Here is a 20296-nt window from a genome sequence, read left to right on the forward strand (position 1 = left end):
CTCTGGCAGGTGCTGAGTGGGCTTTGAGGTACGTGCCCAGATTGTCAGGAGACCGCTGTACTCAGCACTGTGACTGAGTCCATGTATTTAAGGACAGTACACACTCAGAAGGCATGGACTGGAAGAGGGCTGCCTTAAAATTATGATTCCGTGATACTGACTGATTTGCATTTTCTTCTTACAGATTAAAAAACAAACAAAAGCACCACTATGACTTGGCATCCTTCTTAGAGTAACCAAAATATTTACCCTAACATTTTTAAGTATGCAATTTTTGGTTAGGTTTCATGTATTACTCTAGTATTTAGAATTATCAAAACTAGGGAAAAATGGTGAAAAAAAGTAAGTTTTTGTTTCATGCCCTTGAATATTATGATTTTAGAAGAAATATTAGTCTAATATATTGAATTTATGTTTTAAACATATAGAATTTTCAAACCTATACTTGTGGTTTTTTACTTTCCATCAATATTTTACGGTTTGGAATGGAGAACTGTGTATATGAATTTCATTCTCTCTAGAGGGTACTAAGATGGAGCTGAGTGTTATGGATTTTATATACATACACACACCTATGTATAGGTGTATATATGTATATGTGTATGTATATATGCACACATGCATATATGTGTGTGTTTATACATAATAAAGTGAGAGAAATTACTAAATATTATTCCTGTCACCAGAAAGTCACCTGATAAATTTAATAAGCATCAAATATTACAGTTACATTATAATTAGCATCAAGTTTATTTTATTAAAAAACAGTGCTTTGTTATATTATATGCATTTTAGCATGATTTTGTCCCTTTATTTTTAAAATCTGTTTAAAAATATACTTCTCACACCTGGAGCACAGGAAAGGTGTCTGACAGGAGTTGGGTTTTAAGGCTCGGCTCAGAGGCGCGCCTGAGATTGAAGCACCTTGGCGTCTGCCTCGTGGCCCGTGGGCTGGGGTCCCCTGGTCACTGGTAGCAGGAGCCCACCACGGAAGACCACGCAGTGCAGGCTTAACCAGCAAGCTAATCTGAATAAACATCCGAGAAGTTTTGAAGCCCCCAATCTCCTCCCCACTCCCTTTATTTTTCCCTCAGACTGTAAAGCACAATCTCCTCATCCCCTGAAAGGATGAAGAAATTGCCCGAATCCTCCCCACCCCAGGGCTCCCAGGTTCCTCTGGTGCCGCTCTGCAGGCTGGGGGGCATCACTGTGCAGCTCCAAAGCCAGACAGAACACCAGGAAGCCTTCTGCAGTTGGCTCATCTCAGACTCTTCACATCAGATAAAGCATCTGCCAAGTACATCCACTCCCCTTTCCTTCTGCTAGAGGATGTACAGATAGGAGGGTTTTTTTTTTAATCCCAAGTTAAGTTCATCTTCCCATATGCTCTGAAGAACAGCAGTACAAGTAGTTTCTTTTGTGGAACATGCAGTGAGCTTCATTACTGATAACAAACATTGTCTCTGCATTATTTTTTTGTATGGTAACTTACTGTTTTCTATTAGCAGTTGTCTTTTTTTTTTCCACAAGAATAGAAAAAACATGATATTTATGTAAGAGTATGATGCCAGCAGATTTCGGACAAGCCCCATGTACATGGTACATTGTTCCAAAGGGTGTTTGAGTAGAAAATACAGAAGCACTATACAAACCTACTATTACATTGGAGAAATCATAAGCCACAAAGGAGTAATAACGGTATGCTATTAAAACCATGAATACATTTTCAGTATCTGTAATGAAAAAAAAAACTTTATAAATATGTAAATTTCTGTTCAACACATCCAAAATAAAATGCACTAAAAAACTGATATGTAGACAAAAGTTTATTTACACCATACAACATTTTAAATATTTTATACACAGCTGCAGCAGAGAAAGCTACTCAGAGCTTTCTAGAGAAAACTGCAATAATAAAGATGTGAAATATATTATTCATATAAAAGTGAGATTATTACTTTATTGCATTTAAAGCAATGAAGAATGTAGCTCAACAAACATTCATTTAATGACAAAAACTTTGCTTTTATATTATAAAGTAAAAAGTGTAGTAATGGCCAAACAGACTGTTATAAACTTTAAAAACTGCATAAATATGTACATTGTGCTTCATGGTGAAGTTTTTTGAAAACTAAACCATATGAAGCGGTTACAACATGAATCGTTGCTTGAGGTTTATCTATAAAGATTACCTTACAAATCCATTCCACGGGTACTTACAACACAGGGCAGTCAGGACTGTACACCTGGGCCTCTCTCCATTTGCCTGACCAGGGAGAAGTTACCGAAACAAACACCACTGACATTTGGCACATGGAGGTGCTGACGTAGGAGAGTCGCATTGTCTGGAGAGAAATGTCAGGCTTCCCAAGTCTTAAGCGTCAGTGCAAATACATTTTGTCTCCACCACAGTCCATTTTGATTCTGTTAAACTTCTGTTTGAAAGTCCCCCTCCTGCACGTCCAGAGGCAAACTCAGACATTTCTCCCACTCTGCTGGTCTCAGTTCCAAAGCATCTTTTGCCTCTGTGTCTAAGACATTGATTGTGGTGTAATGTTGGTATTCACTGGGGTTTTTGAAAGTGTCCCATGGATTCTTGTTTGGTGCTGGGTTTTCCTGTCAAGAAGAGAGGGGAAGGGAATCATTTATTTGATGACTTGGGTGGCCACTTGTTGAAATTTCCAGGAAGAGAGCCAGTTTTAAGCTTAATCCAGTTTATGTGATTCAGAGATGACTGGAAATTGTGGCCAGCTGCAGGAAATGGTTTTGATTTCAGTTTTCTTTCATTGAACAAACTGATGAACACCTTCTTTGAGTTACCCTAAAATGTTCCAGCAATCACAGGAAGTGAATAGTGATATAGAAGGCAAGGTAGATCATGTTTTGTTTGGGAGCATGTTGTGAAGTGTCAGGATGGCTGTAGGTTCAGGTGGGAAGGAGCATTAACACAAAATGTAGAACACTTACATATTTTGGCAGAATCTTTGGTGTGATTTAAAAAAAAATTGAAGCTGTGTCATAGGGAATGTTGTGTAATGTTAAAAACTATAACCCAAACTAGCCTTATTTTATAAAATAAAATTTTAGATCTCTATCTTTGCTTGGTTTTTCAAGAAATTACCCTTTTTAGAATATGAAAATGCTATGTGTGATGTATTTTTTTCTGCTGTATATTGTTCACAATTTCCTATATACCTGTATGACACACTACCAAAAATCCTTTCAAAGAGCACAGCTTTTTGGAAGACATATCCAGCAATATAAGGGTTTAAAAAGAAATATCTACAAGCCATTTCTTCTGAAGTTTCATAGTCCACACCCTCTAATCACTTAAGATTTAAGATCTGCCTAATTATAACTCCACCAAGAACTTCAGTGTTGTAGGTGCTTGAGAAATGTATGAACAGACATCATTTGTGGTTTTTATATCCTGATATTGGCTAGAAGTTAGCAGTAAAATTGCTTTATTTTAACTGCTAACTTCTAGCCAATATATTGTAAAGTAATTAGCTTCTAATTAAAATAAATAAATTTATATTAAAAAATAAATAAACACTACAAAAAATGAAAAATAAATGTCATTTAAAGCTTTCTATAAAGTGAGGGGCTTTGGACAGGATTTACTAAACTGCGTAACATCGAAGACAAGAAGAGAATCATGACTGAAATCTCCTTAGGAAGAAGAAAACAGTTCATGGTTGCTGAATCCGTTCCTTACCCCTCCACACACAAATTCTGGCCTTCAACTAACTACAATCAATTAGCAGGGGAAATAGAAAACATGTACTTGAATAATTGTTTGGATTCCACTCAGTAGATTAAACATCATTCTCCAGTATAGTCAAAAGACACGGCTTATAGAAATATTTATAACTAGATTCTTTTTCTTTTTTTTTTAATTGCTTTATTTTTAACTGGAGGATAATTGCTTTACAATATTGTGTTGATTTCTGCCATTCATCAGCATGAATCAGCCATAGGTGTACATATGTCCCCTCCCTCTTAAACCTCCCTCTAGAACCTCCCACCCCATCCTACCGCCTAGGTCATCATGGAGCGCCAGTGTGAGCTCCTTGCATCATACAGCAAATTCCCACTGGTTACCTGTTTTATATATGGTAATACGTATATTTCCATTGTACTCTCTCGATTCATCTCACCTTCTCCTTCCCTCACTATGTCCACAAGTATGTTATCTATATTTGCATCTCCACTGCTGCCATCAGTACCATCTTTCTAGATTCCATATATATGCGTATAAGTAGAAATGACATTATTAAAATTCTCAATATGTTAGCTATTTCCAGCACTTGTTAGCCTTAATCATGAGGACATACAAGAAAAAAAATAGCTAATAGTAAAGATTTAATAAAAAGTAAAACTTTAGGGCATGTATAGGGGGTTAATTCTGATTTAGTGGAATACTCTAAAATCTCATGAATTATAGTCCTAGAACTCTCCCCTTCTCTCTCTTTTCTTTCCCTCTCTCCCTCTTTGCTTCCTTTCAATCCATGTTTATGTATCAGCTGCTCTATGCTGGCATCATGTTAGGTGCTCGGGAGAGAAAGGTGATACATCAAATATAGAAAAGCACATGGTCCACGAGGGAACATAGATTTAGAGCTCAGTACACACAGGTCCAAATTCCAGTTGCTCCATTCCATATGAACGTGACCTGCAACAACTGACTCCATTTCTCTGAACCTCAACTTTAACATTTGCAAAACAGGTATGCTTTGTCTTTTGGGCCCAAGGACTTGGCAAAAGGTGCAGCTCATCACCTAATTTATGGGTTGCAAAGATTAAAAAAAAAATGTGGAGAAGCTGAGCATAATATTTGATTTCAATAAATACTCACTAGATAGTAATTATACTTGTTATAAAGGTGTCGATAGTTAAGTGGAGGTATAAAATATATAGATATAAACATACCTACAATCCAGAAAAAGTACTGTGGGAGTTTGGAGGAGGGAGGCAATACAGCTTCCTTTTGTGGAGAGCACAGAGACCTTTTTGAGGAAAGTGACTTTAGGCCTGGCAGAGAAGGATGCACTTTGTCAGGAAGACATATGAGTGGCTGGAGGTCAGGTGGCTGGAAAAGTATGTGTACTAACTTCAAATCCAGACAGCGTAGAAATGGCCTCTTGGAACACAGACTAATTTATTTCAGTTGTAGTGAAAAAGATTATTAGAAAAATAAAAAAACAAGCAAAGATGACTGAAAGTCAGATCATAAGAGGCTTTGTCTGCCAGGCTACTTCTCAATTTGGAATTTATTTTGTAGGCAATGAGGAATGGTTGGACCTTTGGGGGCACTATAGGGATCAGAACCATCAGTCATCAATGGAAGGGTTCAAGGGCAGAAATTCTGCTGAATCAAGCCACGGGGTGGATTTATCCATCTTGGAGGAGGGCTGTCTCAAGGAGCTTTCAGGGAATCTTAAGTTTGACAGAGAGGTAATTAGTTCAATCATAAAAGAAGTCAAGATATGTAAAGTGCTAGTTTATTTGCTTTAAAAATGACTTTCATAAATATTGTATATTAACGCATATGTGTGGAATCTAGAAAAATGGTATAGATGATCTATTTGCAAAGCAGAAAGAGAGACACACATGTAGAGAACCAACATATGGACGCCACAGGGGAAGGGAGGGTGGGAAGAATTGGGAGATTAAAAGTGACATATATACCCTATTGATATTATGTATAAAATAACCAGTGAGAGCCTACTGTCTAGGACAGGGGACTCTACTCAGTGTTCTGTGATGACCTACACGAGAAGGAAATCTGAAAAAGAGGGGATAGATATATGTGTCTGTGTGTGCATAGCTGATTCACTTTTCTGTACCGCAGAAACTAACAACATTGCAACATTGTAAAGCAACGATACTCTAATAAATATAATTAAGCATTTCATCACGTTTAGAATAAGTGTGATTTTCCTTTTATGTTTTAAAGATCTAGCACTGTGGATACAGGAAATACAAACACTGTCAGAATGTCTTGTTTCTAATTTCAAAGAGTATTGTTGCCAGTACACAGATGATTGAATTTCTGAGTTAGGAATACATTAATGAATGAGGTTTATCTCCTCTGGCAACCTACAGCACTCCCTGCTGAGCTGCGGTTCCCACCACGGCTCATAAGCGTGCAGGGCAGAGAGCCGGAAGTGGGGGATAGCGCCCCTGGGCCACCTATCTTCCTCTGTGGTAGGCAGGTGATGGACTGTCATGGAGAGACGGTGACCTGTTCAATGGTCCAAGGAACGATCAACCCTGGAACAGCCTATGGGGGTTACTGAATTCAACAGGGAGAGCCACCTGGGCCAGGAAAGCTTTCAGTGGAGGCCTGAATCTTGATACAAAATTCAGAGTTAGAATAAGTTCCTGAATTGATGCAGTTGTATTACGTTTATGTTTTTGAGCTCAAGTGTAGAATGGAGATGTACTTAAACTGAAGCACGTGTGATAAAGGACTAATAAATTATAAACTCAATATAAGCCAACATGCATGAGGCTTCCAAAAATGCTAATGTGGTCTTAGGCTGTACAAATAGAAAGAGGACATTCATAGACTATGAGAATTCAGAGCCACCCGAAACATGCCTGTTTGTTTCCCCAAATTTCCTCACCAGGGCAGACAGGTAAGTAAGACAGATGGGTAAGTCCCTCTCGCCTCCATCCTTCCTTCTTTTCCCCCTTCACTGATCTTTTCTTCCCTCCCTCTCTTCTTTCTTTCCTTCTTCCAACCTTTTTTTCTGGGGGAAAAGTGAAAGACCCCTATACTTATTCTATATGATGATGGGGCTGTTAACCATACCTATTCCTTGTAGGAGATTCAGGTGCTGTCCTGCCTAGAGGCAGGGAGATAGAGAGGTCTTCTGGTTTCCCTTTTATTCCCCAGATTCTACATAATTACAGTCATTTGCATTGAAAGGCAGGTGTTGTGAGTTAGTAGCCAGAAAAAAAAAAAAAAGGAAACAGACTTTATTGAGGTTTGTGTTTTGAAAATCTCTTTCTTCACCTAATTAGGCACTGTTTCATTAGCAACATGCCACTATGAATTATAGGATAATAAACTCACTCACATGTTCCTTATTAATCAAAATGGAATAAGGGTGTTTTTTCCCTCTGTTCACATGTATTTAGGACAATAGTGAAGCAGCATTGACAACTATCCTCCCCACTCCTAACCTCCCAAATGATAAATATTTATAAATCTTTTCTAGAAAAGGCAGGCTGCTGCAGAGATGTGCTGTAATTAGGATGCTATTTTGGTTGTCAGGAAACTGAGATACAGATATTTGTGCCATTAATGATTTAATATCCAGGCCATACAAGGGGAAATTACAATCATATTATAGCAGTCAGCCAGCTGTATCTGTTGCCCAAGTCTTTCAAATTTGTAAGCATAACCTTCTCCTTTTAAAAAGAAAACAAGAACTTTCTTCAATTCATTTCAATGTTAGCTTTCAGGATTTCAAAATGAGTGGCTAATGAGGTTAGAGCTAATCTCAATGGTGCAATTTTCATTTTCCTGCTACCTAAAAATTGACAGTTTAATATTTGATGGTGTGTGTGTCGGGGGGGGGGGGGGGGGGATGAGAAAGAACCACTCACTACATACAGTGTTTTCTGTATGCTTCTTGTTGACAATTTCACATAATGCATGATTCTTGCTGTATGGAGGAAAATAGATTGATATACACAAGCTGTTTAGAGACCAGTGAAGAGTTAAAGTCTGTAATATTTCATTTAACAAATGCAGATTAAACTATGTGACACGTAAGAAATCAAGAGTGGCCATTTATTGATAACTTACCATGTATGGCCATCATGCTTTTTAGTACTAAGAGGAATACAAGCGAAACACAAAGACACATAAATTCTTCCTCTTGATAAGTGAATAGCATTAATTAGAAAGCCAGGACTAAGACTCATACATATATGAAAGAATTACTAGCATGAGAAGGTGACCAGAAACACCTCAAAGGATGTGTATTTCAGAACACCAGAGGTTGGGAGGAGGACAGCTGGCCAGGGTCTGCAAACGTGTGAAGCTGAGAAAAAGTGCCACACTTGGAGAGAAGAGTGGTCAGAGGGTGGGCCATCCCAGCTCTAATTCTCAGAGCTGAGTCAGAGAGTTAGCCAGTGGCTGGTAAGGCCACTCCGCTTTGTCAAGGTCCAAGGGGCACATTATCAGACTACTTTCTATGCTCAGTTTAGGAGAAAACTGAGCTTCAGAAATTGAGCTGGGTAACTTGCTCAAACTCAGATAGTTCTTGGCTGAGCTTTCTAGTACAGGTCTTCCTCAACTTACCATGGATAAATGGTAAGTTCATTCCCATGAATCTCATCACAGTTGAAAATAACACAAGCTCAAAGTGCATTCAGTACACCTAATCAACTGACCACCATAGCTTAGCCAGGCTTTGTTGTTGATCGGTCACTAAGTCATATCCAACTCTTTGCGAGCCCAGGGACTGTGGCACACTAGGCTTCCCTGTCCTTCACCATCTCATGTAATTTATGGAATACCGCACTGAAAGTGAAAAACAGGGGGGCTGTCTGGGTAGAGAACGGTTGTCAATGTGTGGTTGTTCATCCTTGTGGTCTCAGGGCTGACTGGGAGCTGTGGATTTCTGTCCCTGCCCAGCATCATGGAAGAATACTGGACCACACATCACTAGCCAAGGAACACACCAAAATTCAAAATGTAAAGTGTGACTTCTTCTGAATGCACATTGCTTTTGCACTATCATAAAACTGAAATATCTTGTTGAGACATCATACTGATTTCTAGACCCATGATCCAGTGCTCTCACAAATAATGACATAGCCTTCTCTGGAGCTCTGACCGTGCCACGCACATAGCAGTTGCCAAATATCATTGTATTTGATTAAGTCCTATGCTAGGATTATAGTTAGAAGAACTGAGTGAAGAGAGTGGTCAAAACCAATGATCAAAGCCCCCAGTGCTGATGTGTATCTGAAACTCTGGGAGAAAACCTACCTCTCGAGTTTCAGGTAATAACTCTCTTTCTACAGATAGGCGTGCTTATTATCTACATGTTATATATTTATAATACATCTTATTTATATTATATAGGTTATATACATTACATGTTATGACCTTAAAATGCCAGGCATTCAAATGAAAATATTTAATCAACTCTTTGGAAATTTGAATTAATTGGCTTTTAGCTCTGATTATAAAAGGGCCAGGTGAATCCAGCACATTTTTTAAAAAATATATAACTCATTTTTTAAAAAATATATAACTCATTCCAATTAGACCTTATACTTGAGAACATTTGAAATATGAACAAAAAACTTTAAAATTCTGTTATTCCTAATTTGCCTTTGAGTACAATTCAAAGCACTATCGGGGGATTTTTTTTTTTTTTCAATTTTCCATTCTTGTATTCCCAAGATAGCATCAGCACCAATGAAGCGATGTACACTCACCAGACTGCTTGTATTTGGTATATCCCGAAATCTGTCCAAAGTTTGAAATTTCTGATTGAGTTCCTGAAACAGCTCCATGTGCCTCTTCCTTGTATGCATAACCTTCTGCAAAAGAAAGTATGATGGCTCACATTTCTAATCTGATTTATGCATTTAAAAAAGAGATTTAATATTTTACTACACTAATAAGGGAGGGAAATCAAGTTTTGCAGGTACTAGGAGGTCCCATAAGATGCCACGAAGGCAAACGAGCTGCACCAAGCCCTTGTCTTATAGTCAGCACTTCTAGAACATGAAGAATTGGCTTTTTCTTCCACTTACAAGATTAGCAAAAAATAGTTTTCTCTTGTGGGTGAGTAAAAATGTAGCAGTCTTTTCTGTGTAAGATTTTCATCATTTAAAGTTAAAGCTGTTTTACAAAAATTGCTACAATATAAAGAATGTTTAAAAATTTCAGACTGTAAAGCACCAGAGTCTCTCAGTGTTTGTCATGGGAAATATTACTTTTTATGTTTCATTTCTATGAACACTAAAATCTTGGCTGGCTCTACTAAAGAGGGAGCAAAGTCCCAGGCTATGCCAATTAAAGCTAACTCAAAGCAATAAAGTGTCTGAAATATAATGTTAGAACTAAAAATCTTACACTTTCCCTGTGAATAATGACTGAGCTTCACAGAAGGAAAATCTGACCCAGAAGTTTCATATATTTGTTTACAAAATGGTACAGAATCTTAACAATCAGAATTCAGAGCATAAATTGTGTGGTTGATGAGGTTCTAAAACCACAGATATAAATACATTAATATTCTTCATCCCCAATTATATCCTTTCTTTCAACTTAATCACAACTCAACAAATAGAGTCAGAAATAAAAATGACCTTGGGGTAAGTATCATGAGCTGAATCTTTTTCTATTACAGAGCATTTAAAAGAGTACTAACAAAGGAGGGCTGGGTAAAAGTTCCCCTGTATTTATAAGTGTTATTTTAAAGGAGAAAATACCTCCCTCAATTGTGATATTTGAAAGTTTAAAATATCAAAGTTTTGGTGATTCTCCAAGATTATGCCCTCATGCTTACATAAGATTTTATAGTCTTTTTAAGCATGGGCTTCATAACTCACCATTTGCTCTTGCAGACTGAGTAGGTATACCATATTCATGTCTGAGCTATGATTTGAACATTTGGTCTATTGTTTTAATTACCAAATATTTTCAAAAGTAAGAATTTGTTTTGAAAAAGAAATGCAACTTTGGGGAAAGATTTACAATGCCCAATTTTGTTCTCAAAAGACACGTGTGTAGAAAACTTTATCTCCTGGAGAACAAAAAAGGCAAAAGAAAAATGCAAATGGTATCTTTAACATTTGAAAAAGGCCTGTTCTCTCTTAAGCCAACTTTAATTTCCTATATTTAATGAATCTGTGTTTAGGCAATGCTTTGTTTAGCTAATTTTTCTTTTTTCACTAGCCTACTTTACTATGAGAGTATTCGGCCGTTTTAAGCGTTGCTCTCCCGGATTATTTCCACCTCGGCTCCTCTGAGTTCCAGGAGTTTGCTGTTGATGAATCAGGTGGGGAGGATGGGAACATGGCATCATCACTCATGAAAGGAGCATAAACACAGCATGAAGCTGCAGGGTGATTTACCTCTCTTCAGTTTTGGGGAGAATACAAGAAACAGATCTGTAGGATTTGCAGAGAAACACTGGGCATACACCACCTGACTAGTGATGGCTGATGCAGATTGCTGTGAGGCGAGGATTTGCAAAAGCAACACAATGGAGGGATTCTGAGGACCAAGGAGCTGGCAAACAACGCTGTACATTCTATCCTGGGGAGGTAAATATTCCCAGGCAGCAGCTGGTCCTAAGACATTGTCTAAATTATGGGTCTGAGTTACAATGAGTGCTTTAAAACAAACAAACAAAAAAACCCCTACAGTTGTCAGTATACTGACTTCGGCTTGAACTACCATATAGTGCTTTTCATGATAATGAATCTTATCACACAGTTATTTTGTGTTAGGGTGCAGTAGGAGTGATGTCATAGTACCGACATTTCTCTAAAGAGATTTCATTCTGTCAGCTAATACATATTCATGACATCACATATTGAACTAGACACTGAAGTAACAATACTGTGCAAAATCTGGTAGAGTCGCTGCCCTGTTATAGCTTGCACTATAATGGGGGACACACTTCAATCACATAGTTTAATTAGACTATGGTGAGGAAAAATAAGACATGCTGTTATAGGAGTAAGTGATTGGGGAATTTGCTAAGAGCAATCCAAGTGACTCAGATTCCAAAATATTTACATATTAATTTTTTTTTAATTTGGCCATGCTACATGGCACATGGTATCTTAGTTACCTGACCAGGGATTGAAGCCACATCCCCTGCACTGGACGCATGGAGTCTTAACCACTGGATGGGCAGGGAAGTCCTACATATTCATTTTTAGGTTGCGAATTCTCAAATCAGTTATTCCTGCATTTTGGTTTTTTTTCTCCTGTTTTATAAAAGAGAATTCCTACTGCAATTTTTAATCTTATGCCCCAATCCCCTTTCCTCAGGGAGATCATTCCTTTCCGAAGAGGACTCATTCTCTTCTAAGATGGTTGATGTTATTGGTACCACTTGCCCGCTCTGAGGTGGCCCTGTGCTGAGTTGGTCTGGGCTGTCTCTTTCCACTCATGTTTTATCTCATGAGAGGGGTCTGACTTTGTTTTGGGAAACTGTCAATCAAGGTCATGACCATCCCCTGCCAAGAGGTGAATTTTTACGTATCCTTCCAACAAATTTCTCTTTTGTCTATCAGTCAAAGTCACTCTGTCTCTTGCAACCAGATATCTGTAACGGATAAAGCATCCGTTTAATAAAGCCAAGCATCAAATATATCCCATGGAAATAAGGATACTGATAGGCGTTTTTAAATCATATGCTCTGATGGAATGAGGAGCACCTTTTTCTGAATCGGGTGGATTTTGAAGAGTTGGATTGTTATGACATTCTTATGTATATGGTGGGCACCAATCTGATTGGTAACCAAAGTTTATGATGTTCTCCAGAAGCTCATAAAAGCTACTCTGAACAATAAAGCTCAAGGACCCTGAAATGAATATAAAATCAAATGAAAAATTTAGATGCTGAAATCTGGGCCCCTTCCTACCTAGAAAGATAACTGCAAAAACATCCTCAAGCCAGATCAGCCTCGTTTGAAACTGCCACCTTGTCACGGCCTGAAATCACCATAGCAGTGATGGCCTGCTGGTTCCGAGAAGAGTACCACATTACGGTTGCCAAGGGACAGCTCGTGTATCAGTCTCAGTCTCAGTGTGACCTTCCAGGCATGATTGTCTTGTTCAAAGACTCAAGTACATCTTTTCGCTTTTTTAGTGGGGAAAGATCCATTGACAGTAAAGCCAGCATCACAGTAAATACTGGGGAGTGTCTAACCCAGTGATGTTCTGGGATAAAAACTTAAGCTGCAGTTTTAGTTGTCACAGGTGATACGGGATTCGCCTTATTCGTTTGCCTAAATATTTAATTATTTGAAGCAGTTACAGCTCTGATGATTTTAATTACCTAATTATAGAGTTTCATACTTATAAATCTTACTGATCCATTTTGATGGCTCTTTCTGAATTTCGCTTTTTTGCTGTTGTTGTTCTTGGGGTTTTTTGTTTTTTTCTTTCTCGACTTTTACTGACCTTAGGGTTTATCCATTTACCTTTGTCATTCTTTTGTGAACCAAACATCTTGTGTTGCAAAGAAATTGATTTCTGTGACAAAACTGCAACTTAAATAAGTGGAGTATTTAAATAGTCAAATATATTCTAATTGGCAACACCACATAAAAATCAGTTCCTTTAGTTATAATGCCTGTCAGATATTACAGGCATCTTTTGCAATAAAGACAGCTACTAGACAAAGCTCACTTTCACGTAATTATCACTATTCCTTTTTTCAAAGCTGTGCTGCTCTCCCATTCTAAAAGGACCAGCCACCTAACTGCACAAACGTGGTGTCTCCCAAATAGCTTTTTTAATAGGACTTTTATCCTTCATTTATATCTTTGTAACTTAAGGAAGACAGTCTTTGTGGCCTTTTAATTTTGAAATTAGGGGGGAACTGATATGCTGTCAAGGACTTTCATGAAATTTCAGATATTTGAGAAAAATTAGGATGCAAATAAACTTCATGTCTTGAGGTCCTACTATATTCCAGGTGGTCTCCTTGATTAAATGCTTGTCAAAGCTAGTAGTTTTAGATCTGGACAAGCTTGGATTTGGGTCTTAGTTCCATGGCTTTCCAGTTGTATGGTAAGAGACAAAAAACTCAAATCTCCTTTAGCTAGAGTTTCAGTTGTCAGAATAACCTTGTAAGATTGCTTTGAAGATTTAAAAAGGGTTCTAAATCACTTATCACTGGAGCACACAGATAAGAGCCACTTAAGAAAAGGTAGCTGTTATTATCTTTCCTAATCCTCACAATAACACTGGGAGGTAGTGGTCATTATCTCACTTGACTGATTAGGAGATTTAACTTGAGAGGTCAGTAAAGCTTGCAGTTCACACAGGTGGTGGGAAGCTGAATCCATTCTGAATCCAAGTGAATTCTCTCTGCATGCTGCTGTCTTAGGTGGACCCCATGGATTCAGGGAGCATCCTTTATCAGACTATCCAAGTTTGTGATGATGCCATCTCATTTTTCAGATGAAAAAGAGATTAAAAAATTGAGGGTGGATGAGAGGGCTTCTGTTGAGAGCTCATGAACTCTGTGAATATCAATCACCCTGCAATGGTCTCATAGCAAGCACTGCAATTTTGGCTTGAAGGCTATTCTCCTCATCTTGTTCTCTGAACATCTTGTGGGCAGTAACTGAATCCCTGACACCCAGCACAGTGCTTGGCATTCAGCTGGTGCTCCACAGACAGGTACAGAATAAATTAAATGAATGAGGTGTCATAGATACATAGGTAGACAGACACAGAAGGCCATCACAAACCTCACCTTCGCTCCTGTTTGAAGGTTTTCTCTTCCAAATTCAGAGTCTAGAATTATAGAGTTGGAATCTCTTTAACTTTGAATTACAGATTAGGTATTACCACTGCATATATTAATTTTTTAGAAATGGAAGGAAATGATTAGAAAAAGTTGGAGAATCTCCCAACTATAAACTTTAGACTATGGGGCTGGGAAATCGTGTGCTGTTAGGAATTAGACACCACTTGGCCTTATAGAGCTCTTCTGCCATTGTCCATATAATTAGTATAAAATTAGGGTTATTTTTCTTCTTCTTGCTGCTTTGCATGTGAGGCTTTAATTCAGCTGCTGCTGCCGCTGTGGCTGCTGCTAAGTCGCTTCAGTCGTATCCGACTCTGTGCGACCCCATAGACGGCAGCCTACCAGGCTCCCCCGTCCCTGGGATTCTCCAGGCAAGAACACTGGAGTGGGTTGCCATTTCCCTCTCCAATGCATGCATGCAGGCAAAGTCACTTCAGTTGTGTCTGACTCTGTGCGACCCCATGGACAGCAGCCCTCCAGGCTCCTCTGTCCACAGGATTCTCCAAGCAAGAGTACTGGAGTGGGTTGCCGTTAATTCAGTGTGGGCTGTTGAATACTAGTCTGCAGTGGTGTTAAAACTCATGTGAAGGAAACAACACATACCACAGGAATTAAACTTGATTCTCAAAGTCATATTGTGGGAAGGGGATGACTTAAGTACCTTTCTTTGGTCAGAGTCCCAGTGTACCCATAAGACAGAATCTGTTGACCCTTGAAATGCCTGGCATTACAGTGTCAAATATGTTTCTATTTGAATAAATATGTACCCAGGGCTTAAAAGAAACCAGACAAAAAAATGAAAGAGGTGTGTGTATATATATATGCTGCTGCTGCTAAGTCGCTTCAGTCATGTCTGACTCTGTGCAACCCCAGAGACGACAGCCCACCAGGCTCCCCCATCCCTGGGATTCTCCAGGCAAGAACACTGGAGTGGGTTGCCATTTCCTTCTCCAATATATATATACATACATACAAATATATCTGAGTGACAGTTGCTATCACTCAGAGTATACTTGGTTACAGATAAATAATTTTGCAACAGTAGTTTGAATTTAGTAAGCTAGAAGAGAAGCATATAGCCAAGTTTTCAGTGCACAAACTTTTCCTCCCAAAATATACTGATTGCATAACAGAAGGCACACATGGCTAGGGGTTGGGTCAAAGCATGAAGGGGTCTTTTGTGAATAAGACATTTCTAAGAAATCATATGCTTTCAATTTAGAAATTAATATAAATATTTTCTTTTATATCACAGCTTAGCTGCATTCATAAATAATACAAAATTAGTATAAAATAATATTTTATCTTACTTGACTATATTCCCCCAAATCTTCCAATAAAATCAAGTGCCCACCGAGACAGGTCACAATCACCCAAGGTCTGTGCTGTCTTGTGCCCTCTGCCAAGTGGGAGAAGCGTGGATTGACTGGGTGTGGGGACTCACCAGGAACTTCAAAGGCACATTCTAAGGTGTGTTTAAGAGGCTGCATGGTTCCCATGGAAGAATGTGACAAGGTTTATCCCCACATTTTTGCAAGAGAAGATACAAAAAAGACACCTCTCTCTATGTATTTTTAACATGGAAATGATAAATATATATATTACAGTTTCAGGAAGGGAGTGTATAATTGTATTCTTAAGAATTCTTTGAGCTTTGTCCTCACTCCAAGACAGACAGTTTAAACCACCTGCCAAATATTTTTAGTTTCACATAATATGAGGCGCCTTAATCCCCCAAGTATTAAAATACAACTCGTCCTAGCTAGATGTCTCCTTGGCTTCCCTGGATCTGTTTGTGCTACTAGCAGAAGCTCAGGCTCAGACCTGCAGAGCTGTCTTTCTTTGGCTTCGCTGCCCTTTGACCTTGACTCTTCAGTGTCCTTTTATCCTACCACCTCTGCCTTCCTGGGCTTCCCTGGTGGCTCAGAGGGTAAAGCATCTGCTTGCAATGTGGGAGACTTGGGTTCAATCCCCGGGTTGGGAAGACCCACTGGAGAAGGAAATGGCAGCCCACTCCAGTACCCTTGCCTGGAAAATCCCATGGATGGAGGAGCCTGGTGGGCCACAGTCCATGGGGTCACAAAGGGTAGCACATGACCGAGCAGCCTCACTTCTGCTTTCCTACCACCTCTAGGAGGTGGCTGCTCATTTCTTCTTTCCTTGATTAGTCACTCCCTAGTTTATATTTCAACTTCCTCCCTCACCACACTACCATCTCTCCTCCCTATTACTGCCATATTCATCTTTCCATAGCCCAGATCAGAGCTACAAAAATTCCTCATTAAAAGTAAACAAAACAAAATACAACAGAAAAAACTCAGGGACTTTTAGTCATGAATTAGGTAAAAATTGTTCCTAAGGTATACAAGCCCTTCACTAGATGGTTTATAAACTGCCGCCTCTTGTCTGCTCTTGTCTTCCATACGCTCCAGGTTACACTGAATTTTGACGTGCTTCTTGCTCGCTAAACATGCAAGGGCAACCTCCATGCCTTTTCCCCTTCTGGGGATTTCTATGTGACATTACTAGTTCCTTGAGTTATATATGACGTGGATATCTTTGAAGTCTAATGTGGCTATCTTTGAGGTGTTGCCTCCATTGTGGTCCATTTTCTATACTGCTCTCTGCTCCAACTCAGATGTAGTGTTTGACCATGTTTTATTAAAGTGGATCAGATTAAAACTTCAAGTTTTCATCACTCACGTGACAAACATTTACTGGAGGGTTACATATGTATTGTACCACCTCTCTGCTTAGAGTTGGGAATACAAATTTAATAGACTGTTTGGTCACAAAACATAAGGTCAATACTACAGCAATTTCTGTATACTTTCCAGAAAGTAAGACTCTATATTCTACAGTTTTATGACAAGTTAACTTGCCGTGTTCTTTGCTCAATGCTGTCTTGGAGATCAGCACTGTGAAACGGCTCCTCCCATGTGTGATACTTACCCACAGGGTTTTTTGGATATGTGAGTTAAGAGAATGTTGTTATCATGTGTGGATTCTGGGGAGTGAGTGAGGCCTTCACCTGAAGGAAAGATGCTTTTAGGCATCCAGGAGGCAAAGTTTGTCAGGCAGTGGTTTAAATGTCTGAGTTGGCCATTGCGTGGTAAAACTCGCAGGCTCAGGTGGGCGTTATCAGAAAGCTTGACATCAACATGTTTAATTTATCCAGCCTGAATTAAAACAGGGAGGAGACAACTTGGACTCATCCTCAAGGACTATCCATAGAGAACAGATAGATTGTATTAAAATTCATCAGCATTTAAATGCAGCAATAATTTCTCTGGACACAGTCCATGAAACATCTGTTATATAATTGTGGTTGCACATATACTAAGGGAACTAAGGGGAGCAGTATTAAACCATTCAAATCATACATCAAAGACATTTTCTGGCAAAACTTGACACCAACAGAAGTCATGCAAGAACCAAAGTAATTAGAGAGCACAGGAAAATATCCAGAGTTGCAGTGCTGCAACTTTTTGTTATCTTTTTGTTATCAGCAGATGTTTTGATAATAACCTGGTTATATGTTGGAATCCAAAGCACAGGAAGAAAGATCAGCTTAAGGAGTCTGTTACCAGTTGCCACAGAGAAAATTTAAAAAGAGAACAGTTTTTCTAATTTTCCAAAGGACATAGATTTCTTTTCAGTGCTGGCAATTACATAACTTTAGTTGGTTACACTAAGGCTTTTTTAGATCTAGATTTTTACTATATTTTATCGGTGATGCCTAGTGGGATAATCTCACTTCTTCCCTTCCCTACTAACACAACTAACTGCTTTCAGGAATATGTATATATGCAGACACACACACACACACACACACACACACACACACACAAATATATATATAAATATATACACACACATACATACATCAGGAACATATACAGGATGGTCCTCTCTTTTGGCTACCTGAAGAATTAATAGGAAAAAACCCTAAAATATCTGTTCCTTAAAAGGTACTAAAGAATCTAAAAGTGAAGAGTTCTGCTTATTTTCCCTTTGAGTTTACAGTCTTGATACTTTTATCTTAAAAATTTAGGCTATAAAGAAATATCCATCCTGTGCCAGTTTAATATTGATGCAATTGAGCCACATCATTACTAAAATTTGCCATATCATCATTGAAGTCAGACTCATCATCACTATCTTGTATCTTGTACAAATTCTACTAAAATATGTCTTTAAAAAGTCCAATTCTTCTTAGACTCTATTCAAGGTAAATTCTGGGCTTGCTCACCACTGTAGTAAACAGAAACTACTGTCTCCCTTTTGATACTTGATATGCATTGCTGGGTTACAATAGTCATCTACATAAATGAAATGACTGAATTATGAATTTCCATGTTCTGGGAGGCTTCTAAAATTTTAGGATATCAACTAAAGAGTATTAGGTTCTATGTAGGCATCACAACAGTACAAATATGCTGGAAAAATTGATAATGCTTTATATCCAATTATGTCAGCAGGCTATGAATCATATCCAATTATCAAGATGCATAAGTGCATTTTTTGTGATGCTCAAACATCATTAATTTTGTGCTTAGCACAAGCTGCTCAAATGGTATGATTTCAGTAATTTCTAGCATCAATATTACAGCATCAATATAAATTCAATGCAAATTGGAAAATGAACATCTTCATCTTGTTTATATCTGTGAAAAAGCATTTACCAAACAGAGGAGCACATTGAAACAACACTTGCTATTGGAAAAATGAGTCTGTAATGTACCACAGGGAGCCTGAGTCTGGCAAGTCAGTCCCAAGGAAACCTAGCTACTGAGCCAAACACCCCTCACAGGTGCTCTTCACATCATCACTGAAGTAGAACAAACATGACCATTTTAAATATGAAAAATATTTAGAATATCAAGGAGCTAAAATGCCTGCTTCCCAACAAACTGAGGGATTTAAACAAATTGACCAGATTCAACTCTCACCATAAGTAGCCCACGTGTCTTAGCATTATGAAATGGAATCTTTAATTGTATGTAATATCTCAGACTCAGCACACATTTAAAGCAATAAGAACTTACATTTTTTTTCTCTAAAACTAGTTATACATTATGGATTTTAATGAAAAACATTGGACTTCTCGTTTTAATTAAAAAATGTACAACTCTTACATAGCTGCACAGAGTAATATGCTTAAGTAATTCTACACCAATTTCAAATTCAAGTAATTAAAATAAAAACAAAAATAATTCTTACTTACCTCAAAGTCAAGGTCTGAATATCGTGATTTTCTTCTCTGTTAGATATTTTTTAAAAAGAAGAAAAACCAAAAAAGTATATTTAGTATTAAAATAAAAATGATTATTTTCAATCCCGTTTCTTTGTGATATAAACATTTCCTTCACAAAAGAATCTCAACATTTTTATGATCTCAATCTATGCCATCCACATTATTCCATTTTCACTTTGGATGTCCTTTAAAATTGAAGAATATAAATGTATAATATATTTCTTATCTTGGCCTCAAGTCTAATTTTTTTTTCAATACAGAGAAGTTTTTAAGGGAAAATTCACTTAAAAAGTTCAATCTTGAAGGGAACTTGAGGCCTACTACAGCAAAACTACTTTACAGACACAAAGGATTCAAAGCTGTGGAGGAAGAACATCCAGTCATCTCAACACTTTCCAGCCATCATTCCCCCCAACCTTCATTTCTACCAAATTCTACCTAACCTTCTGTCTACATGCCAAAATTCTCTATAGGTCTCATCCACAAATTTCTCCATATTTGG

The 20296-nt window shown here is 38.1% G+C and overlaps 1 protein-coding gene across 1 annotated transcript in view; it reads right to left on the reverse strand.

Annotated features, from left to right (window-relative positions):
- Positions 1-2427: 2427 nt before the first annotated feature.
- The window catches only part of ADGRB3 (adhesion G protein-coupled receptor B3), an 881864-nt gene continuing 863995 nt past the window's right edge, over positions 2428-20296 (reverse strand). The window contains exons 28-30 of the mRNA XM_052651548.1: positions 19765-19800; positions 9469-9573; positions 2428-2616 (exon numbers count right to left, since the gene is read on the reverse strand). Coding sequence (XP_052507508.1) covers positions 2428-2616; positions 9469-9573; positions 19765-19800 — 330 coding nt within the window. The remainder of the gene's footprint in view (positions 2617-9468; positions 9574-19764; positions 19801-20296) is intronic.

Source organism: Budorcas taxicolor, chromosome 14 (assembly GCF_023091745.1).
Source record: "Budorcas taxicolor isolate Tak-1 chromosome 14, Takin1.1, whole genome shotgun sequence".
Lineage (NCBI taxonomy): Eukaryota > Metazoa > Chordata > Mammalia > Artiodactyla > Bovidae > Budorcas > Budorcas taxicolor.